At 45.5% G+C, this 15,839-nt stretch overlaps 1 protein-coding gene across 1 annotated transcript; it reads left to right on the top strand.

The window, feature by feature from the left end:
* The first annotated feature begins 607 nt into the window (after positions 1-607).
* On the top strand, positions 608-5,749 carry LOC146075965 (zona pellucida sperm-binding protein 3-like). The gene is made up of 8 exons (XM_083185702.1): positions 608-1,151; positions 2,330-2,448; positions 2,933-3,036; positions 3,101-3,278; positions 3,352-3,472; positions 3,584-3,675; positions 4,420-4,547; positions 5,511-5,749. Exons 1-8 carry the CDS (start codon positions 645-647, stop codon positions 5,732-5,734), a joined length of 1,473 nt encoding a protein of 490 aa, XP_083041828.1. The 5' UTR covers positions 608-644; the 3' UTR covers positions 5,735-5,749.
* Positions 5,750-15,839: the final 10,090 nt, after the last annotated feature.

The following is a 15,839-nucleotide window of genomic DNA, read 5'->3' as shown; positions in this document are numbered from 1 at the left end:
CTTGACATGAAGAAGGTCGACAGTCAAACAGTCGACACAGGGTTTTTCACCTTTTTTTTCTCCCGAATGTCGACACAGTCAATATGGACACTGAAACGTAGCACAGCGTCCTCTCGCTGCGCTCGGCACGCTATTTTATTCTCCCACCACGCCCTAGTGGATGGTAGGGCATGAAATACCGGCGGCACGTCGGCTAAAAAGAAAAACCCCATGTCGACCTTTTTATTGTCAACCTTCCCCATGTCGACCTAACTCAAGTTGACCTTCAGTCATGTCGACCTTCCTGCATGTCGATGTTCAGTCATGTCGACCTTCATGCATGTTGACCTAGCGGTGTCGACCTAATGCTTGTAGACCTAGTGACCGTAATCCCGGTTGAATTGCTGCAAAGCAGATATACAGTGTGTAACATATAGCTCACAGGCTGTTGGGGAACTACAAGTCCCATAATGCCCAGTCATACAATGTTTACCTTCCTTGTTTCATATATGTATTGTGTGTATCCTCGTTAGGTGACTGCACATGGTGGGAGGAGAGCTCAGGTGAGTGTGATCTGCCCCAGGTGGGGTATTAGCAGCTGGGGGAGGGGTATATAGGGCTGATCCCTGCTCTCCTGACATTGTGCTGTGTGTCCTGCAGGCAGAATGGGGCTGTGTATGAGGTTTAGGTGGCTGTTGCTGGTGGCCCTGGTTTATGGCTCAGGATTGGTCAGTGCCAGGGAGCGGGTCTTGGCTAGGCACCAGCCGGGCAGTTGGTTGAGGGATCACCAGTCTCCTGCGAGGGGGTCTGCTAGAGGGTCTCCTGTGGTGGGTGCTCTGCCTGTGCTTGGACAGGAGTCTGGGATTTGGTCCCCCAGGTGGGGTACACGGCAGGTGTCTGGCCTGGGGTCCCTGGATAGGAATGATGGGGGGGCTGCTCAGTCTAGACAGCTGACCATACCCCAGCCAGCACCCCGGAGCTCTCCCATCAGTCTGCAGTGTGGTAAGGACACAATGGTGGTGACCGTGATGAGGGACCTGTATGGAAATGGGAAGCTGGTGAAGGCCTCAGACCTGAGCCTGGGGCCCCAATCCTGCGCTCCTGGCCCCCAGAGCACCAGTACCAGTGTGGTCTTCCAGATTGGTCTCCAGGATTGTGGGAATGGACTACAGGTAAGGCTGCAGTGTAACCGGGCAGTGTGCTGTGTTGGTGTAATGTATTTATATAGCACCTGTAGGTCATAGGCTCTGCACACCTGTAACCCCCACCGATCCTGTCTCCCTGTACTGATGACTCCTGGCAATGTCTTGTGTTCTGCAGCAATACTGTTATAGTGGGCAGGTCTGGGCCAGATGTACTAAGCTTAAAAAGTGACAAAATGGAGTGTTAAACCTCCAGCCAATCAGCTTCTAACATCCATGTTACAGGCTGGGTTTGAAAAATGTCCAGTAGGAGCTGATTTGAGGCTTTATCACTCTCCACTCTGTCACGGCTTAGTACATCTTTCCCTCTGTCTTGTTTCTTAGTATAGAGACCCTCACACTGACCGCTAGGTTACTGTGCTGGGTGTGGTCCGGCCTGACCAATATCCAGAATGCAAAGCATTCTGGATAATCTAAAAAAATGGCTGTAGAGTACTGTACTGGCTGCTCTGACAGCAATAATCGCACATCGCAGAGCTGCTGTGCCTTCTTGTATCCAGCCCAACATCCTGCCTAGATCCATACTGACGGGGCCCCTTAGTATGGTAAGTAGGAGCTATATTGAGACCTACAGGTACTTGGCAGTGCAGATTTCAGGATAGCTTATGAACCGATGACTTGCTTAGTATCTCGGTTTTGATTTGGCTATTTGTGCTGAAGCCATGCACTGATCCCTGAGCTGTTGATGTGTCTCAGACAGACTGACGGCTGAGACGGTTGTGGATCATTAGGTCGACATGGTGTTCAGTTTTGTCCTGAGTGTCAACAGTCGACATGTACACAGAAACCTAGCACCACGTCCCCTCGCTACGCTCGGCACACTATTTTATTCTCCCACCATGCCCTAGTGGATGGTAGGACATGAACTACCGCCTGTCGGCTCAAAAAAAAATTAGAAACCCCATGTCGACCTAATGACCATATCCCGTTCCAGACACAGGATAAGTGGGGGTTTAGTAACATATCTATGCATGGTCTACGGTCAGGAGCTGAACCTTCTCCACCATAATTCAGCTTCTGAGCTATCTGGCCGTCATGTCCTGTCCCAGTTGACTGGTAATGCTACTTCTAAAGTCTATCCCTTTAACCAGGCTGGTAGTGACTCCTGGTGTCTGCAGACTGGTTGATGTCTCTGCTTTGTCCTACAGATGACGGCAGACTGGCTGATCTACACCAGCGTCCTGACCTACAGACCAACCTCTCCCGTTGGTGTCCCCATCACCAGGACCAATCCTGCTGTGGTTCCCATCCAGTGTTTCTACCCCCGGTGAGTTTACACCAGCGACCGATAGTCACTATTACCCGAGCTTAATGAGTGGCCAGCCACCGCGGCTTTGGCCCACGATTAGAGGATATATGAAGAGCAGGCCCTTTCTATAAGGGAGGGGACAGTGGTGTATTAAGATTGCATGAAGGATCATTTTGGGTGCTTGGCTTGTTTCTATGGAAACTTCTCATTGTTTATCCATGTATCTTACACCTCCACTTTATCGCACATTAAAGGGAGTAGGTGGTGAGGTGCATTAGGTGGCTCCTTCTGTACGCCAGGGGTCTTGTCTGTAAAACAAATCTTGTGCAGGAACCCCTGGTGCACCACATATTGGATGTAGGGTCTAGCATCCAAATATAGATTTTTGGCAGATGTTTAGTGTAAATCCACCAGGGTTACAGTCAATGATGCCATGATAGAAGAAACGTGACTTCGATTCTGTATAATGCTGGACCACTGCTGGTGGGTTTGTCTTGTGCAGAAATGCTAATGTGAGCAGTGAGGCCATCAAGCCAACATGGGTTCCGTTCAGCACCACTGTGTCCTCAGAAGAGAGGTTGTCCTTCTCCCTGCAGCTGATGGCTGGTAAGTGAGGTAGGGTGTGATGGTCCAAGGTCTGGTCTCTTCTAATCCTGTGGTTCCCTTACAGCTGACTGGAGCGCTCCCAGATCTTCCTCCGTCTTCCAGCTGGGGGACATACTCTACATAGAGGCCTCTGTGGACATTCAGAACCACGTCCCTATGATGCTTTTTGTGGATAGCTGTGTGGCCACTCTGTCTCCTGATATCCAGTCCACCCCTAATTATGCCATCATTACCAACAATGGGTATGTTATATGTAATACCCAGAAGGTGGGAGCATCAGATCAGCCCGAACAGTATAACCATTATTTTCCATAGGTGCCTGGTTGATGGAGAGCTACAAGATTCCTCTTCTGCCTTCATATCCCCAAGGCCCCAGCAAAACCAGCTCCAGTTCACTGTTGACGCTTTCCGGTTCACTGGGATAGACTTGTCTCTGGTGAGGACTGGCCTTTGTTACTGTACTAGTATGGTAGATGCTATTATGCTGGTGGCTGTATAAACTTGGGCCTATAGTCTTATCTCTGTCCTACATCCTTTCCTTCTCCAGATCTATATCACGTGTAATCTCAGAGCTGCTGCAGCCAGTCAGGTCCCAGATGCCATGAACAAGGCCTGTTCCTATGTGAAGACAACCAGCAGGTGAGTATGTCCTACTGCAACAGCTATACAGCAGGCAAGGAATATGAGGAGGATAGTTTTGGTCTTGACTGAAATCAGATTCTCATAATTCTTTTTCAGGCTTTCCCAGTAAATTATGTCCCTAAAAGCCTCCAGTCCTTCTAATCTTGTGCAGTGTTACCATGATTTATCTAAGTAACTTCCACAAGGAGGGTCCAGGCCAACCTACTCTCTCGTAGGTCAGTGTTTCCCAACCTTGGTCCTCAAGTACCTCCCAACAGTTCATGTGTTTTGAGTTCACCCGGTATGTGTACTCATTAAAGACCCGTTTAAAAAAATCCACCGGTTGAGACCTGGAAAATGTGAGCTTTAGGGGAGGGGGTACTTAAGAACTGAAGTTGGGAACCACTGATCTATATAGACTTACAAGTGTGAACGTTAAGAACCTACTACTAACGTGGAGTATAACAAAGGTTCTCGGCACGTTTGGCCAAAAAAGTGGTAATCAACCATGTCCAGAGGGGTCCTTGTTATCCATAACACAAGTTTCTGCAGGACTGCACAAAATAGTGCACACTCTGATTCTAGCATTTATCATAACTGCTTTGTCTGTATGCTTAGCATGGTAACCTGCATTTTATATATGCTGCATGGCACTACAGGCATGCAGTCCTAGCCCCCTCCCCAGCATATCTCCAGACCTGTTGGAACTATTGCTGTGCTGATTGTGAACATGCTAATCATTGCTCCTGTTTATCTCCACAGCTGGACAGCTGTGGATGGTCCCAGTACAATCTGCCAGTGCTGTAGTTCCGGAAGCTGTGTCGGTCAAAGCCGGAGACTAGGACCTGTCCGTGGGATTCCAAACCGAGTTGGCAAAAGAGAAATAGCTGGTGAGTAATGGACATTCGTGATATGGATCTAGCTGCCTGGATCCTTCTGTCATATAGTAGGCTCATGTCTTGGAAATTGCAATGATCAAACCTTATAGAACCAGTTCCTGTTCCTCTTTCAATCTGTAACATGACAGTTTGGTGCTGGTACTTTACCATTTTATCTCCCCAATGCTTGGTATGTAGACCCCCACAATCTGTAAAAGGAGTTGGCTAGTTCCCTCTCCTGAGCAGGGTTACGTAGCCGATATAACAGCAGCAAATGTTACCGGTAATACTTCTAAGTGGCTAAGGAAGGGAAGATCAATGATGAAATGCTTCTAATCAGTGTAAATTTAAGGGGGTTTGAGGCTATTTTGAAAGGCTCCAGATGAGGTCAAAGTCTACCTGACTATACTGTAGGGCAGTGGTTCCCAACCCTGGTCCTCAAGTACCCCTAACAGTGCACGTTTTCCAGGTCACAGAATCACAGGTGACATAATTAGCTCCACCTGTGGATCTTTTAAAATGTGTATGAATGAGTGCACCTGCTGGGTGACCTGGAAAATGTGGGGGCACTTGAGGACCAGGGTTGGGAACCACTGCTGTAGGGGGTGAGTGCTAGTTGGTGACAATCAATGGTTCCTCAGTAGGTTTTCAGTTGTATCAATAAATGGTACCCCAGATGGTTACTGTATCCCTTGTGTAGACTGGCTCTATGCCCAGGATAGCAGGGTATTCATTGACCTTGGGCAGGAGGCTGGCTCTGCAGCTTGGCATGATCTTGGCCGCTGCTAGTGAGAATCTCAAATGCTCAATTTTAGTTATCTAGAACCAGGTTTTTAGATCCTCTCCTTGAACAGGGATTTTGTTGTCGCCTTTATACTAGAATAAGGCTTTTTTAATATTGTGTGACATGACCTCTCCTTGATGCCCGTCCCCTCCGAGACAAACTGATCTATTAAAATCTATGCTCTCCTGCAGATGGACCTGTGGGAGAAGAACGTGGATCCGTGACGTTGGGACCGCTGCTGGTTAGGGCAGATTATGTTCAGGCTTCCAGAATCTCGGCAGGCCACGAGGACTGGGAACAGTGGGTGCTGGTGGTCATTGTGTCTGTCAGTCTGGTTGTGTTACTTGGCTTTTTTGCTCTGACTGTAAGACGCATCATGAGAAGACATGCCGGTGTACAGGCCACAGAGAAATAAAAGGCTATGCAGAAATCCTTATGTCTGGTGTCTGTATTATCTATTACCCTGGGGTGCCTTGGAACGCCTGAAGGGGTGCCCTGGCTTGATCTAGAACCAATTCAAAATTATTTATGGTCAATGGTAATAGGCAAAAACCAGTGCTGGTGGCTTCCAATCATAAAATATGTGGACCAACATTAGCAAATCCTGTCACTCGCTAAACAACTGACCTTAAGTATGACAAATACAATTTACTTTTATATATCCTCCCCCCCCCCCCCAAGTGTCCTGCTTATTGATGTTTTCTAACTGAAGTAGAATAATCTGTTCATTGATTGGGAGAACTAGATGGTTTCCCTCATTGAACTTTTAGCATAACTAGATATACTGTATAGGTTTTTTTTTTTTTTTCTTCTCCCCCATGTGTTTGGGACACATTGCCTGGTGACTGTGTTCTGCTGGCCCCTGAGCAAATCAGTTTTAAATAAAAGACCTGGGAAGCAATCCTCCATGGCCATCTTTAGCTTACAGTGGTAGAGGGACGTTTGTGAGTGCCCAATAAAGGGGTGGGTCCTGCTATGGCAATACTCCTGTGAGGCTGAGCTCCTAGCCCCAGTCTCTGGGAAGTGACAATAATGCAGTGTCTATTCCCTGCTGCGGTTAGCAGGGGGATTCCCAACTTATTTAGCCACCTGTGATGTGGGATGGTATGAAGACTAAAGTCTAGGCATGCTTCCTCTTCTAGACTCCAACATTGTGCTTGTGCTGCACCTTACCTCTGGAATTCTCTTCCTCTGCCAGACTCTCCACCTCACAGGCTCTGAAGTTTGTGACAAACTTCTTAATCAAAGCCAGCCATTTCTGCTCCATGCTCTCCCCCTGTCATACCTGTAGGGTCCTTCTCCCTACTGTGTTATCTTTTTAATCTTTTTAAAATGGGTGTGGGGGGGGAGCTGGTAGATAAAAATATACATTCAAAATTTTAAACCATGTGCTGCCTGCAGGTTCCCAGATCTATTGCAGCCACCATGTGCCTCCGCATTTCTTTTCACACTCCTTCCTTCAAAGTCCAGACTTCACTGAAATCTGGCATATGGTAATCTGGGGGTTGGCATAGAAGTTACGCCTGAATGCTGAGTCCCTGGCACTGCACAACGCATGTTGTACACACAGAGCTGCTAATTCCCGGGGACCTGCAGCTGACACATCCGTTACATACATTCTTGTATATCTCTTATATATTTGGCCAGATCACACACTCTGTGACTGTGTATAACGCTGGGCGGAGTCATAGGCTAATAGCCTATCGGTGCCTCTGACCCTGCCCACAAACTAACAGTGACAGAAACTGCCTGCGGTGGCAGGTATCCTCTGCCGCCTCCTCTTCCCTGTGCTGGGCTATGCTGGCCAATTATACAACAGATAGCCCACTGTTGCCTCCAGCACGTCTCTCAGCCGCACACGCAAGAGGGGGTTCCGAGTATCTAGAAATCCCCCCTGGCCTCCCAATATATCGACCACCGGTTCTGATGGTTTCTCTAGTATATGGGGGTATTACTACACACTGACAGAGGGAGTCATTACTCCCCTCATGTCATGTCTAACTTGTGGCCACACACCATGGCCAGAACCCCATACCCAGCACCTGCCATGCACCCAGTTCATTAATATCGCCTATAACCCTTGCAACTCAATCACCAACAGCACACCCTCCCCCCCCCCCCCACCCATGGTACTTATGCACCACCCACAGCACTCCCTCGACCCGCAGTACCCCCACACCCAATCAAACCAACACTGCATCTGCCCACCCACAGCACATGCACAGATACTGCCACCAACCCACAGAAGCCACCACTCCCAATCAACCTTGCCACCCTTGACCTGCAGCCGCACCCACACCCCCCACCACCACATCCACCTGTGAAAACACCACATCCGCCCCTCCCACCAACGCAGTATTTCACAAACCGCCCCTGCCTCACAAAAATAATTTCACGCAGTACAGGCATTCACAGATTAAGGGGGTGAATCCCCTCACGACGGTGTGGAGAGTGCCCGTAGGGCACGATGAATCACCCAGTATGTTTATATATGTGTAACTGGCACACCCCTCCCTCCACTGGTTTGCTTTCTACATATCAGTGATTTTCAGCCTTTTTCAACTGGTGGCACGCCAAACAAGATTGTAAAATTGGCAAGGCATACCATCAGACCTCCACAGGAAAAAAAACATACATTGGCCCCACATGAAGAAAACAAACCCATTGGCTCCCATATGGAAAAACAATCACATGTAATCTAGCGTGCTCAGCAGACTCAGACTGTCATGGCCGCACCCAGTACGGGGTCCGGAGGGAAACACCTGTATAGCAGAACCACATGGACACGGTAATGGCTGCAGAAGCAGCAGAGGCCATGAACCTCAGAGCAGGCCACTCAAGACAATGACTTTTTGCATTGAGTACTTTTAGGCAATTTCAATTTATTACTGTACAATTATATAAAGACGTCCTCTGTATGGCTGGCAACACAACAAGTTTTCTTTTAATTAGAGTCCTAAGAGTAATTAGCAGTCACTAGTCTGCCCCCTGACAATAGCCAATTATCAGCATCTATCTGTAGACGTGAGGGTTACATCCCCTGGAGTGCACGGTGCCAGGATATAAAGTATCGGATCTGGTGTCACGTCTCTCTACGTGGGTCCTAGAAGCAGTTACTATGTCAGGTGAGAGTGTTATGTATGAAGCTGTGGTATTTGCCTTTATTACTAGTGATGTTGGGTATGCTTGTTACCTTTCATCAGCTTCCTAAGGTGGGAATGTATTAGTAAATTGATCTGTTATTGTATTTCTCAAGAATTTCATGTTATATAATACATGTGTTCCTTCTACTGGTAATACAATGAGCATTAGCGAGATAGAGACCAGAAGGGAATATGAGGCAGTTAAACAAGTACTAAAGCAGGCATGTCCAACGTTGGCCCTCCAGATGTTGTGAAACTACACATCCCAGCATGCTTTGCCACAGTTTTGCTATTAGAGAATGCAAAAATTATTGCAAAGCATGCTGGGATGTGTAGTTTCAAAACATCTGGAGGGCCAACGTTGGGCATGCCTGTCCTAAAGCCATGCAGATAAGTTACTCTATGGTGCTACTGTGACTTTCCAGAACCACAAACTACTCACCAAACTCCCGTTATTCTTCTTCCCAACTAACACAGAGGCTGACTCAGAGATAGAGGCAGGTCACGCAGTCACTTCAGTGAACTTGTGTAAATGGACATCTCCTGGCTTCTCTGATGTTCTTCTGTGACTCAGCAAAAAAAAAAAATCTGCTGGACTTGGAGAATTTAGGTAACCCACAAGTTACTCAGAATATTTAGTTTAATCACTCTGCAGAAGCTATTAAATCTTTGTCAGAATACTCAGACCCAGGCCTTTACACACCTTCAAAATGTTTCTCAGAGATGCCACCATTTTAGCAAACCCTCCTTGACATCACCAATGGCCCCCTATATATCAATGGGACTGCGAGTAATGCTAGGGTTGATGTTGGAGTCTGACCTTGTACTCCTAGAGAAACTTCCTTCCACCCTTTCTGCACTAGAAGTAAACATCGTGAAATCACAGAAATTGAGGATGTCAATGTGGAAGGGCAACAGGAGGTGAGGGACATTAGTGTCCTATCAAACAATATTGAGGATGTTGATGATTTTGTTTACATAAGTCAGCCACCATTGGCAGCAGTACTGGCTCATGGTAATAAAAAACTATATTTGATTCCTTAGGCTGAGACCAAAGAAAACATCTCTTGGATGTATAATTATTTTGACCTAATTCCTAACTTGTGAAGGCACCTGTTCCATTTGCACGACTAGATTTAATAGAGGTAGGGAATTTAACCATTTAGACACTTCCTCCCCCGTTACAGCATTTGCAGCAAATGCATTAAATGTATATAAAAAATTATAATTTATAGAATAATGCCAAGCAGTATAGTATCAGTTTCCTGATTGTATGTTCTGGAGTGGACCAGCACATACAATCTCCACTGCCAACACCCTCATCATCAACATCTTCATTAATGACCAGAGGTATGGCTTCCAAAAATATTGTTTAGCGAGGGTCTAAACAAACCAAGCACACAAGCCACAAAAGTGGAAGTCACTGTCACTAAAGAGATTGGTATCTTAATCTGTGAATGTCCTTTTACTATACAACACAAGCATGGGTTTGAGTGCCCAAGCACAATTCTATCTTGCACCACGTCTTAGACTATGTTTTTTTTTTTTTTTTTTTTTTTTTGGGGGGTTTTCAGGATGTTCTTTCTTGCAAATACAAACATTTTTATTGCTTATTGCTTTAATACATTGCAACATCACATGTTTTGCAAGAAAATAATGCATTGTTAATACAATAGCCAAGGGTTTGTGGCAAGGGTTGAAGAGCAATGTTAATAGCCAAGGATTCCTGCCAAGGGCTGAAGAGCAATGGTAAAAACCAAGGATTAAAGAGCAGTGATAATAGCCAAGAATTCCTGGCAAGAGCTGAAGAGCAATGGTAATAACCAAGGATTCCTGATCAGGATTAAAGAGCAATGATAATAGCCAAGGATTCCTGGTAAGGGTTAAAGAGAACATAGGAGCCTGACCTTCTGGCAATACTACTCCTCCTTCATAACTAAAATAAAACTAGCTAATTTATCAATCTTTTATACTTGTCTTCCACTACATACATACTCCATTTCCCTGTACTGCACTTGGGCCTTGGCAAAAATCTGTTGAACTATAAGATGTCATATGGATATGTATATGAGATTTGGAAATAAATTAGCAAACTACTAATCAGCTTGTTTTAAGCTCTGATGTATGTAAATATTTTTGTGTTTTTTAAATTATTTGTTGATGAATAAAGATGCTATTTTTGCTTTCCAGTATTCAGCGCTGTTTTGGCATAAGCCAGAACCAAGTAGGTCCCTGCAGGAGTGGGGAACTTTGCCATTTTGCTGTGGCCCCTAGTACTCTCTTATGCAATTGCCAAAGGGTACACTCCTTGGTTCACGCTAAGAAGGAAGACTGCTAGAATCAGCATATATGCCCAGAGATACATCAATTATTTCAGGCTACAAGGAACTGTCCATGCTGTCAGCGGTGATAATGGGTCATATAGAAAGACCTTCTGGCCTTCAGGAAATGAATGGCACTGTGGTGACAGAATTTCTCCTCTTGGGATTCGGAAACCTCCATAATCTCAGGATTTTGCTTTTCATCTTCTTTCTGGGCATTCATGTAACGGCCTTGTCGGCAAATATCTGTGTCATTGTCTTGGTGGTCCTCAACCAGACCCTCCACTCCCCCATGTACTTCTTTCTCAGCCAGTTGTCCCTGTCGGAGATCCTCTTCACCAGTAACATTGTGCCCAACATGCTGTGGCTGATACTGGCAGGGGGCGGAAAGGTATCAGTCGCCCGATGTATACTTCAGTTGTATTTATTGAGTGTGCCAACCGGGTCCCAGTGCCTGCTGCTGGCAGCCATGTCCTTTGATCGCTATGTGGCCATCTGTAGGCCATTACACTATGCCCTCATCATGACCTTCACGCATCAACTTCAGATCGCCACCTTCTGCTGGCTGACGGGCTTCGCAATGTCACTTGTTGTGTACATTTTCTTAAGCAAATTGCAATTCTGTGGCCTCAATGCAATTAATCATTTCTACTGTGATATTACTCCTGTGTTAGAGCTTTCCTGCTCGGATACAGCATCTGTGAAATTGGTGATTTTTCTAGAATCTTTTCCTGTTGTAATTAGTCCATTCATGTGTATAATAGCCACCTACGTCTCCATCGTGCATACCGTTTTGAGGATACCCTCCAGCACTGGTAGACAGAAAGCCTTCTCCACCTGCAGCTCCCACCTTACCTTCGTCTGTATGTACTATGGAGTCCTAGCAACTATTTATATAGTCCCGCCAAGCCACAATTCCGTTAATGCAAACAAGGGTCTATCTTTACTGTACACCCTGGTGACCCCGTTATTCAATCCTCTCATTTACACCTTGAGAAACCGCGATATCAGGGGCGCCATTACGAAATATCTCCACGTTTCAGGTCACTGTAACGCACCTAAGAGAGAGTTAAAATGATTAATATATTTCCAACATTGCTGATTATATTGGCAGATTTATTTATATAATTATTTGGACACCATTTCTTGTATTCTTAACGGAGCCTACTGAGTTGCTAGTCAATAGTAAAGTTACATTTGATGTATGTTTTTGGGATGGTTTGTTCTTAAAGTGGCAAAAGAAAACACTTTATTACAGCTTGATACTCATCTCTAGATTTAGTTGAAAATGTGAATGTTGACTCCTGTGTTCTGCTTTTAGTTCTAAAGGCGCATACACACTGTACAATTGTTTTGACCAATTTTGTTGAAATACATTTCCATTGAACCCAGTGTCCTGGACTAAAGATGTTGACGACTGACGAATGATGATGTGCATACCCGCCAGTTGTTCATCAAGATTGTTCGTCAACTGTGCATTCAGCTCAATTTGGATATCTTTCCAAAAGAGCCTACAAATTGTAGCTAGATCTTTCGTCTTTCGTCTGTCGTCAATATCTTTCGTCAACATCTTTCGTCCAGGACATTGGGTTCAATGGAAATGTCTTTCAACGAAATTGGTCAAAAAAATTGTACAGTGTGTATGCACCTTAAAGGTGCATACACACTGTACAATTTTTTTGACCGATATGGTTAAAATACATTTAGGGTGCATACACACTGTACAATTTTTTTGACCAATTTGGTTGAAAGACATTTCCATTGAACCCAGTGTCCTGGACTAAAGATGTTGACGAAATATATTGACGTCAGACGAAAGAAGATAGATCTAGCTACAGTTTATAGGCTCTTTTTGAAAGATATCCAAATTGAGCTGCATGCACAGTTGACGAACAATCTTGAGGGTATGCGCATCATCATTCATCGTTTGTTTGTTGACAATATCTTTTGTCAACATCTTTCGTCCAGGACACTGGGTTCAATGGAAATGTCTTTCAACCAAATTGGTCAAAAAAATTGTACAGTGTGTATGCACCTACATTGAACCCAGTGTCCAGGACAAAAGATTTTGACGAAAGATATAGACGATAGACGAACAACGAATACATACCCGCCAGTTGTTCATCAAGATTGTTCATCAACTGTGCATGCAGCTCAATTTGGAAATCTTTCAAAAAAAGCCTATAAACTGTAGCTAGATCTTTCGTCTTTCGTCTGTCGTCAATATCTTTTGTCAAAATCTTTCGTCCAGGACACTGGGTTCAATGGAAATGTCTTTCAACGAAATTGGTCAAAAAAATTGTAAAGTGTGTATGCACCTTAAGTCTTCGTCATGGTTTGGCCCAAACCACCCTCAAATGTTTTGATATTGGATCTGGATTTTTTATTCTCTTTTTTTTTAAATTGTACATTTGGACCTATTTTTGTTTATGTAAGATCATTAAGATCAATATATATTTTAATATTATTTTCCAGTCATTTCCAGACAAATTTGACAACTATACAGCTCAACATATTTTTTTTCACCAATATTGGCCAAAGGTAACAGCAAAACCACTGACTAAACTAAGCAACAAAGCAGCGGCACAAACAGAACATCTACAAAACATAGGGGCACAGCAGAGGAAGACAGTATAGTAGTTTTATAAAATTGCATCATACCATACAATGTTCTTATTATACAAAAATTAAATTTAGAGGTCAATGCCACCTATAGAATGTTTTAATTCATCAATATATAAATCTGGGGCTGGGGCCACTTGTTAAAAATTAATCAGAGGCCCGAGGCCAGCACATACTGTACAAGTCAAGGCACACCCTAGTCAAGTTGACAGCTACTAGAAGTTAATGTAATTACAAACTAATCCACACCTCAAATAACAGACCCATAACAATGCAATAGATGCAATCAAGGTCAATTCACACATTAGTCAAAATTGATTTCTTATAATCCTAGAAATTCTAGGCCCCCATACACTACGATGTTGGCACTTTGGGCCGATAAATCGGGTGAAATCGGCCCAAAATCGCATGTGTTTGACATCTGATCTGATCTGATGCGCGGTCCCGTGCGCATCGGATCTGATCAGATGGTCGGACCTGCCAAACATAAGATATATCGGCATCTGACCCATCATGGGTACATCGTGGGTGCTTTTGCACCCATGATGTATCAGATCCGATATATCTCTATATGTTTGGAGTCCTCCTCCCACCCCCCGCAGTACGCGTACATCGCCGGAAGCCGCCGCAGCTTCCTGTCAGGCAGTCACTGTCTGAAATAACTGATCTCCCCGGCCTATACCCTACTACACGCGTCGGAACCCAGCCTTACCGGCGCCGCTCCCTCCGCTGTGCACCTGTCACTCAGCTGCTCCCTGCTGCCGCGTCCTCCGCTCCAGCCGCTCCCGCACGCAGCGACAGCCGCTGTATACTTTGCCACTGACTGCTGTGCGCCTCCCTGGGTCACCCACTCGGCTCCTAGGCTCAGATCACTCCGGCCGCAACAGACTGCCTGCAGTCCGCCTCGGTGCCCCAGCGATGTGAACGCTCCAGCCGCTCCTGCACGCTGTATACTTTGCTACTGCTGCCACCTCCCTGGGTCACCCACTCCACTCCGGCCGCAACAGACTGCCTGCAGTCTGCCTAGGTGCCCCAGCGATGTGAACGCTCCAAATTAAATGTTTTTAGCTGAGTGGACTCACAAAGCTTCTCTCTAGGACAGTGGTTCCCAAACTGTGTGCCGTGGCACCCTGGGGTGCCTCGGAACACTTGCAGGGGTGCCCTGGGTTGGTGGTCCAGGACCAATTAAAAAAATGTATGGGCAATGTTATAAACAAAACTAGTTCTTGTGGCTGCCAATCATAAAATGTGTACAAACAGAAGCACAGCCCTGTCCACCACCACATAACTAACCCTAAGGATGACATTTAAACACAATCTACTTCATTTTATATTAATTTTCTACATTTTTTTTTTACTTAAGGGTGCCGTGAAGTAATTCTGATACTCTAGGGTGCCGTGATTCAAAAAAGTTTGGGAACCACTGCTCTAGGAGAAGACAGATCTTCTAAGGTGACAGGTAAAAGCTGTCCCGACTGAACTTGGCACCAGGCCAGGACCAGGGGTTTGCAGATGACAGCTAGTATCTGTCGGGATGGGTATAGTCTGCCAGCAGTTTGAGGTAAAGCATTCAGATGCTGTGAGCATCTGTGGCTGGATGTCAGAAAATAAATGCTCTGAACATTCTCAATAAAGTGAGAAGTGTATAGTGATATATTTCAATGATAGCCTCCTATAGATGGATTGGCTTGAGAAAGCTGGTTCCAACTGTGAGAGTTAACACATTTTCCATCATTTTACTACTGAGAAAAATATTATTATAATAATTATGATGCATGCTAATGTTCTAATAATTGTACAATCTGACTAGGAGCTGTGACAGCAGTACAGGCAGTAGCGGGGCAGTGTGATCATGATCTCAGCTCTGGGTATGATATACTCTGCTCGGCTTCCACAGTGTATTCCTAAAGCTGCCCATACACGGTCCGTTTAATGGATCCGTTTGGGACTTAAACAGTACACATCGGATCGGATCGCATCCCTAGTGCATGCAGTGTGCATGCACTGCGATCCGATACGATGTGAACCTAGTACAAAAAGTATGTGTAGCACATACTTTTTGTATCGTACTATGTGATGCGCGGGAGCGCGCATCGCATAGTACAGAACGGATGCCGGCGAACGGCTCCGTGTATGGGCAGCTTTACACTGATTGTGGCTGTAGTGAGGGGAGGGTGCGGCGCTGCTGGTTCCACATTGCTGCTCACCATGCTTTACTGCGCAGTGCACCCAAGCTGAATTTAGCTTTTTTGGCCCCTGGCTCCTTTCATACACCTATTTCTGGCCACCTCCGCTGAGAGAAGAAAGCTGCCTCAGCGTCGCTGCACCTAAAGAAACTGCCATCCTGGTGAAACCTTTATTATAAGATAAAAAAATAGAAACCGGCTCCAGGTCTCCTGGCACAGGGGACGTGGACTCGCAGGGACAGCTAAAG

This window comes from Crinia signifera, chromosome 4, assembly GCF_055691185.1.
Source record: "Crinia signifera chromosome 4, ASM5569118v1, whole genome shotgun sequence".
Lineage (NCBI taxonomy): Eukaryota > Metazoa > Chordata > Amphibia > Anura > Myobatrachidae > Crinia > Crinia signifera.
Note: the sequence above shows the minus strand (reverse complement) of the source record. Positions and strands in the feature narration are given on the sequence as shown.

Coding starts and splice junctions, on each gene's coding strand:
- LOC146075965 (XM_083185702.1), top strand. CDS start 645: ATGGGGCTGTGTATGAGGTTTAGGTGGCTGTTGCTGGTGGCCCTGGTT. Junction 1,152..2,329: donor ATTGTGGGAATGGACTACAG/GTAAGGCTGCAG, acceptor TTTGTCCTACAG/ATGACGGCAGACTGGCTGAT. Junction 3,037..3,100: donor CTCCCTGCAGCTGATGGCTG/GTAAGTGAGGTA, acceptor GTTCCCTTACAG/CTGACTGGAGCGCTCCCAGA.